Here is a 7190-nt window from a genome sequence, read left to right as displayed (position 1 = left end):
AAATTAATGAATTTATTATTTTAAGAGTAATAATTTGAAATTAATCAAATTGCATTACCAAGATATACATGTTTTTATCTTATATTAATAATATTAATGAATTTACTATTTTAAAGAATAATAAAATGAAATTAATTATCTATTTATTTTGAAAATCCTCAATTACTCCTCTAATTAAGGAAATTAGTTCCAAACAATTAATTTAAATAAATAAATTTTATATCTCAATTTTAAAATTCGGCAGATACATGTATCTCATGGATTCAGACTCATGTATCGTAAGCATAAAATATGGTACATGAAGTAATATTTGAAACTATTGGGAATCTTAATAATTAAGACCTAAACTAGTGGGATTTATGTGGTTTGCCCTTGGAAAAAGGAATTGGCTTTGGGAAAATATTAATATTGTTGGCATATTGCTGCTGATGTATTGAAGTGGGATGCTCGAAAATGGCCCACACTCTCGGTCTTGCAATTAATTCAAACATAACCAAATTGAATCAACATTTTTAACCGGAATGAGGTTAGTTGGTAATTCGGCCAAAAAAACTAAATAAGGCGAATCAATAAAAAATTAATTTGCGAGCTTCTTAATCTTAACGGAATAAAAATAACTAATTCAACAACATAGCTATAATTCAAACTAAATTAGATTAATAAAGCGTTTAACATTAAAATAATAATAATAATAATGAAATCTTTTTTTTCAAGATAGTTTTCAAGTATTTATAAAATATATTAGTTACATACGTAACACTATAAAACATACTTGTTATTTAAAATATTATAAAAGTGAATAAAATTCTTAAAACATCTTGAAACATATTTTGAATTTTTATAAAATTAGTTATTTCAAATCGTTTGGAATTAAGGAAGCTCGCAAATTAATTTTTTTCATGGAGGGTCAAAATTAGGTGTCAACAACTGTCCCTCATTTTACTCAAACTAATTCTTATCGTGGAGGGTCAAAATTAGGTGTCAACAACCGATTAGTACTATTTCTTTATATTTAGTCCACATTAAGTCCTTTCAAGAGAAGTTGTTATTTACCTCCATCATATCGCCAATATTGACAATCAAAGCATTTGGGAGGGGCTTTATAGGCACCCAAATGTCGTCTTTTCGAACTTGGAGACCTTCAGTTTCATCGAGCTGGAAAAGGATGGTGAGGGCATCAGCATCAGAATGAGGGCTAAAGCCAATGGTTTTGTGTGGCTCAGGGCAAGGTGGATAATAATTCATCCTTATTGACTGCACACCATCACTGAATAGCTCTCTCATTTCATTTTCATCTATCCTTAAAGCCTTTGCCAATTGACATACGATGATCATTGCTAGGCTCTTGATTTCATTCGAGTATGCTTCTATAATGCCCCTGAAACTCACACTCTCAATAGTCTAAATATGAAGTTCAAGAAATTGGATGTGATTTTGACACTTTTTAACTCTTGAAGTAATTAACTCTGGAATAAAGTAATAGAGAAAGGAGACAGGCACCTGAGATTCGAGGGCAACTTCTGAAACAAGTCCACTTTCCGGATACGAAGAGGAAGAGTCATTATGCCAAACATGTCATTCCAATCAAGTTTCTGCTCCTCCGATACAACGAATGAATTCCCAAAACCTTCAAAGCTGTCTTCTTGTTGCCGTAGTTTCTTCTTTTCTTCCATTGGAAGTTTGAACAAATCAAGAACCTCTCTCTTGAAATCCTCCAGGATCGAAGATGTCACTCCATGGTTTATAACCTATCATTCAACAATATACAAGCTAATTTCTCAAACTGTCACTCAATCGAGTAAGGGGATTGTGTAAGTGTTATCAACCGAGTCCAGCCCAATGTAGATACTAATGTCATACAAGTTGTTATTGGGCTGACAAGAGCTATTGGGCCGAGAACGAGCAATAGGGCCAGGTTAATTTGGAATCCGGGTTGAGTAGTGGGCATGAAACGGTTCCATAAAAAAGGGTAGTGATATGTGAGTTAGGGATTATGCAAATTATTGAGAAAAATGTCTAGTCCTCTCATCCCCTTTCTTTGAGTCTCTGCTTCTCATCCCATCCTTCTACTGGTGTTCTTTAATTTCCATTTGGTTCTTAAATTCCTTTGTAATTCCAATTACGAGCTAGTGAAATAGATTTGTCAGTTGTTTGAATTTGAATTGTGTTGGCCTTGTTATTGGGTTTGTTACAATAAGCATGTCCTGGGAGAGAGTATGAAGATGAGCACCTGAGCTTCGAGGGCAACTTCTGAAACAAGTTCACTTTGCGGATATGAGGAGAAAGAGTTATTATGCCAAACATGTCACTCCAATCAAGCTTCTGCTTCTCCGATACAACAAACATATGCCCGAAACCTTCAAAGCTATCTTTCTGTTGCCATAGTTTCTTCTTTTCTTCCATTGGAAGTTTGAACAAATCAATAACCTCTCTCTTGAAATCCTCCAGGATCGAAGGTGTCACTCCATGGTTTATAACCTAACATTCAACAATATGTGAGTTAATTTCTTAAACAGTCAGTCAATTAATAATCATTTTCAATGCAAATAAAATGCATTTGTAACAAACACACCGGAATAAATAAACAAAATTACAAAGAAAATGAAACCTGTAGGAAACCCCATTGTTGTCAAGCAGAGTGAAGCTTTTGCAGCTCAGAATCCATGGAATCCCCTGAAATCAACTTTTGAAGAATGATAACAGGAACTGATGCTCCGGAAGATATGACCGGAGATTCTTGTTGTGGGCGGACATACCTGGACGGAGTATTGGTTAGGTGCTGTTTGGCAAGCTCTTGAACACTTGATACTAACAGAGAATTTCCGAAGTTCAATTTTTCCGGCGTTGACTCCATTTGCTCTTGTTGCAAACTTGAAAAATTACTCTTAATTTGGGTTTGGGTTTAATCAATGTCTTCCAAAAGCATAGTAGTGGAAATTTTTAATTTTTATATATGTGGCGATAGATACATTTTGTCATTGTATAATCGTCCGGTACCATATTTACATAGCCGCCGGAGCTGTTCAGCAACTCTATTTGACTGTTGACTCTGTCGCCATCTTCACAATTAGGAAATTCCGAATTCGATGAAGATGCTGCAATGCTGAAACTATCAAAAATCAACATCTAATTCTGTTTCAATTTAGGTATTACATAGTTTCCGTTTTTTATATATTATCCCTTTCATCCAACTTTTTGTACAATTTATATCTCAGGTTCCCTTTTATCATCTTTAATATAGTTTTATTTCAATTAAAAATTTGCTCTCTAATTAAATATTCTACGCTATTCAATTGTTAAAACTTACTGGTTTTCCTCTCAGAAACTTCCGAGTTCACATCATTAGCATCCTGAAGAACATGGATGAGTACAACATACTAGAAGCATAAAAAATAAACTTGTGACTAACAGTATTTTTTCTTAATTATTTATTATTATAGTCTAATTATTTAATTTTTATTAATTTAAAAATAGTTAGCTAATATGAAATTAGCTATTAGCAAAAGTAGTTAGTGGGCATTTTCAAACACTAATTATTCTGTTCCTACATAGAAGTTGAAATATTAATTAGAGGTTAGCTAGCTAACTCCATAATAAATAAAAAACCGTCACATAAAATGAAATTGATGAAGAGTACTCTTATTTATAGTAATCAAACAGAGGAACTCCAAATTTCAATGGCAAGAGTAACTTATATATCAAATGCTACCTAGGATTCTCCATTACCGGCCTCTAACTTCATGACATCAAGGTATGATTTTCCGTCAAGTTTTCGTGCAAAATAATCCTGTAAATATTTTCGCACGACAACTCTTCGGAAAATTGGAGGATTATTCGGTCCAATGAGGCTGTGTGTGCAGGTCCTAATTCGGAATCAAGGTTGAAGATAGAGAATGTTGCAGCAGAGAGCCTTTCTTTATTTGAGTTTACAATTGCTCTGTGCTCAATGCTTTTATATACACCATTGCTTACTATCTGCCAAAGACAAATAAAACACTATTGAGTTTACAATTGCTCTGTGCTCAATGCTTTTATATACACTAGAATTGGCTTGAGATGTTTTCTTTGGAATGATAACAAATAACTAAGTTCACTCCTATTTAGGAGTTGTGTAAGATGGTTCTAGATACTACAAGATGTAGATTATATTATGATTTATTATAAATAGAATTGTCTAGAACATTTACACCCTTCTTAGACATAATAAATACTAAAAACTTCGAAAGCTCCACTAAAAATCTAGGATGGTTTGTACTTCAAAAAAATCAATTTTATTTTTCATATATACTCCTGAGTTTTAATTTAATTGTTTAGTTATGATTTGACACGAAGTTTAACAAGGTAAATAATATTCATGATTGATTTTAAACTAACGATGCATAGTGAATATGTTTGTAATCAGCAACTCCAATCCTCCAAAATTGTGCAGGGCATTGAGGAGTGAGAAAACTAGGTGCTGGACCTAAATCACCATCCAATTTGGGGCTCAAAAAATGTAGCCTCAAATATAATACTACAACAAAAGAACATTTTATTCTCAATAAAAAAAACATCATATCATCATATATCATATATTACTAAAAGTGGAAAGCTTCAAATACAAAGTTAGATTACCATTTTATTCCTACACTAAATTAAATATTAATACAAAATATCTAATATATTAAATATTTATTAATCATAATATGACACTCCTCATGGAGCATAATCATTAGAGTTGATCAATCTTTTCATATCAATTAACTTCTACTTCTTCCATAATTAAATTGAAACAAACGGAGTAATCAAAATCCTAAAAACATGTTATATAGAGTGATTTGCGATTTGCACCTCTAATATTGAGGACATTTCCATAAAATTCTTGGTCATTATATGATAAGATACATTAAAATCAGACAACGAGGATATTATTAATCACAATAGACGACACAATTTATTCAAATATTATATTCTTAAAAAAAATCCATCCAAATTATTAAACAAGCTGTTGGTATCCAAATGCAACATTGATCAATTGCTCCCATGATCTCCATCTCCAATCCTTAGAGTATCTATGTATGATTTTCCAACGAGCTCTCGAGAAAAAAATCCTTTAAAATAATCTGCCACTCCAATCCTCCTATATTTTGCAGGGGATTGGGGAGTGAGGAGGCTAGCTGCTGGACCTAAATCTCCATTCAATTTGGGGCTCAGAAATGTAGCAATGGAGATCCTCTCCTTGTCCTTATTAACGATGGCTCGATGTTCAATGCTCTTGTAAATTCTATTTGTCACAATCTGCAAAAACAAAATTGACAGAGCTTTATATTTCCCGACCCACAAATTAACTTCTGTCATACCAAACACACTTATTTCTCACCTCTAAAATGTCTCCAATGTTAACAACAAAGGCATCAGGACAATATGGAACCGGAATCCAAGCACCATCTTTCTTAATTTGAAGACCTTCAGTTTCATTAACCTGAAGGAGTATGGTTAAACCAACAGAATCAGTGTGATGGCATAACCCCATTACGCGCTCTGGTTGAGGACAAGGAGGATAATAATTTATTCTCATCATTTGTGTCCCGTCTTGTTCAAATAGTACATTCATATCCTCTGCTTTCATCCCTAAAGCTCTTGCCATTACGTACAGAATTTTCATAGCAAGTTCCTTCAGTGCTGTTGAGTATTGTTCCAACTCATCCCTTGAATTTACATATTGTATGCATAAGGTAGAAAAAAGATTCACTAAATATTTAATCGTAAACTCAGTTATATATTATCCTACCTGAGTGAGACGGGAAGCTTTGGAAACAAGTGAGGTTTTCTCAACTGAGTAGGGAGAGTGATCATGTAAAGTATATCAGCCCAATCTAACTTTTGTTCTTCAGATACAACAAAAGCTTGCCCGTATCCTTCGAGATCTCCTTCTTCTTGCTCAAATTTCTTCTTCTCTTCCATTGGTAGATCGAAAAATGCTTTGATTTCCGATTTTACTTTCTTCATCAATGATGAATTCACTCCATGATTCACCAACTGCACATGTATTTTTAAAAAATCAATATCATCATGGGACACGAAGGTACATCAATTTATTTTTAAATTAAAAGATATGATCGACACAATAATAGATGGGACACGAAATGATTATAAAAAAATTGTTAAATTTTGTTTCTTCCTAGCTAGGGTAGTTTCAACAGAAACGGGTCAAAAAGAATGTCACTAGTTATTATATTTAATAAGAGTAATGTTTTCGGGTGCAAGTGGTTATATTATTGACGGCGAAATAAAGCAACTCCAACATTTCTGTAACATAAAATAAAAAATGAACAGTGTTTGATATATAAACCTGGAAAAATCCCCATTCTTTGCAAGCAAGATGAAGCCTCTCGAGCTCCGAATCATCATCAATATCTCCAATTTCCAGCAATTTTTTCATATCAATAACTGGAACTTGAGGCAATATTACTATGGAAGAATATGATTGATTTTCAATATCATCACGTATATATCGCGGTGGAACGGCTGCTAGTTGTTGCTTTGCAAGTTCTTGAACGTTAGGGACTTTCAGAGAACCACCTAGCTTTCTCGACTTTCCTTCTTCCATTGATGAAGTTTTTTTTTTTTTTATAACTTCTCGACTTTCCTTCTTCCATTGATGAAGTTTTCTTTTTTTGGAAGTAGAACTTGTTTTTGAAAGTAAACTTATTGAGATGTGAAATAATTACGTGTATTATATATATATAAAATAATGGGTATGTTTATTTGTTTAGAATATGTTCAGTTTACTATCTTAACTTGGTTATCGTGTGAAAGAGTTCAATTTCTCATCTTAAATTTTTCTCGCCTAATCTCAATTTTAGTTTATTTTTTGAAAAAAAGAAGAAGATATATATGAGGAAACACGTGGTCCATCTGGTAATATACATACAATTTTTTAAAAAAAAAATAAAAAAAAATATACATACAATTTCTAATCTAGTTAACATTTTGCCTAATTAGTCACCTATATTCAGGTGACTTTGGGCACAGGGTTGGATTTATTATTTTATTAATACTAGATGAGTGTTGTCCGTGCTAAGCACGGGCTCAACGTTTAAAATTTTATCATAATTTTACTTCTGTTTGATTTACTATGAAATGTATTTGAAATCAAACATGGTAAAAAATATTTTGAAATAACTGTAATTTCAAAAAATACAATATCT

The 7190-nt window shown here is 32.6% G+C and overlaps 1 protein-coding gene and 1 pseudogene across 1 annotated transcript in view; both read right to left on the bottom strand.

Annotated features, from left to right (window-relative positions):
- The window catches only part of LOC102601183 (uncharacterized), a 19699-nt gene extending 13091 nt beyond the window's left edge, over nt 1-6608 (bottom strand). The window contains exons 1-5 of the mRNA XM_006355563.2: nt 6332-6608; nt 5771-6018; nt 5360-5687; nt 5166-5277; nt 1054-1367 (exon numbers count right to left, since the gene is read on the bottom strand). Coding sequence (XP_006355625.2) covers nt 1054-1367; nt 5166-5277; nt 5360-5687; nt 5771-6018; nt 6332-6589 — 1260 coding nt within the window. The 5' untranslated portion in view covers nt 6590-6608. The remainder of the gene's footprint in view (nt 1-1053; nt 1368-5165; nt 5278-5359; nt 5688-5770; nt 6019-6331) is intronic.
- Nucleotides 1684-3150, bottom strand: LOC107062144 (protein SRG1-like; annotated as a pseudogene).
- Nucleotides 6609-7190: the final 582 nt, after the last annotated feature.

The sequence above is a fragment of the Solanum tuberosum genome, unplaced genomic scaffold (genome assembly GCF_000226075.1).
Source record: "Solanum tuberosum cultivar DM 1-3 516 R44 unplaced genomic scaffold, SolTub_3.0 scf00204, whole genome shotgun sequence".
Taxonomy (NCBI): domain Eukaryota; kingdom Viridiplantae; phylum Streptophyta; class Magnoliopsida; order Solanales; family Solanaceae; genus Solanum; species Solanum tuberosum.
The sequence above is the reverse complement of the archived record's forward strand: the minus strand, read 5'-3'. Positions and strand labels throughout refer to the sequence as shown.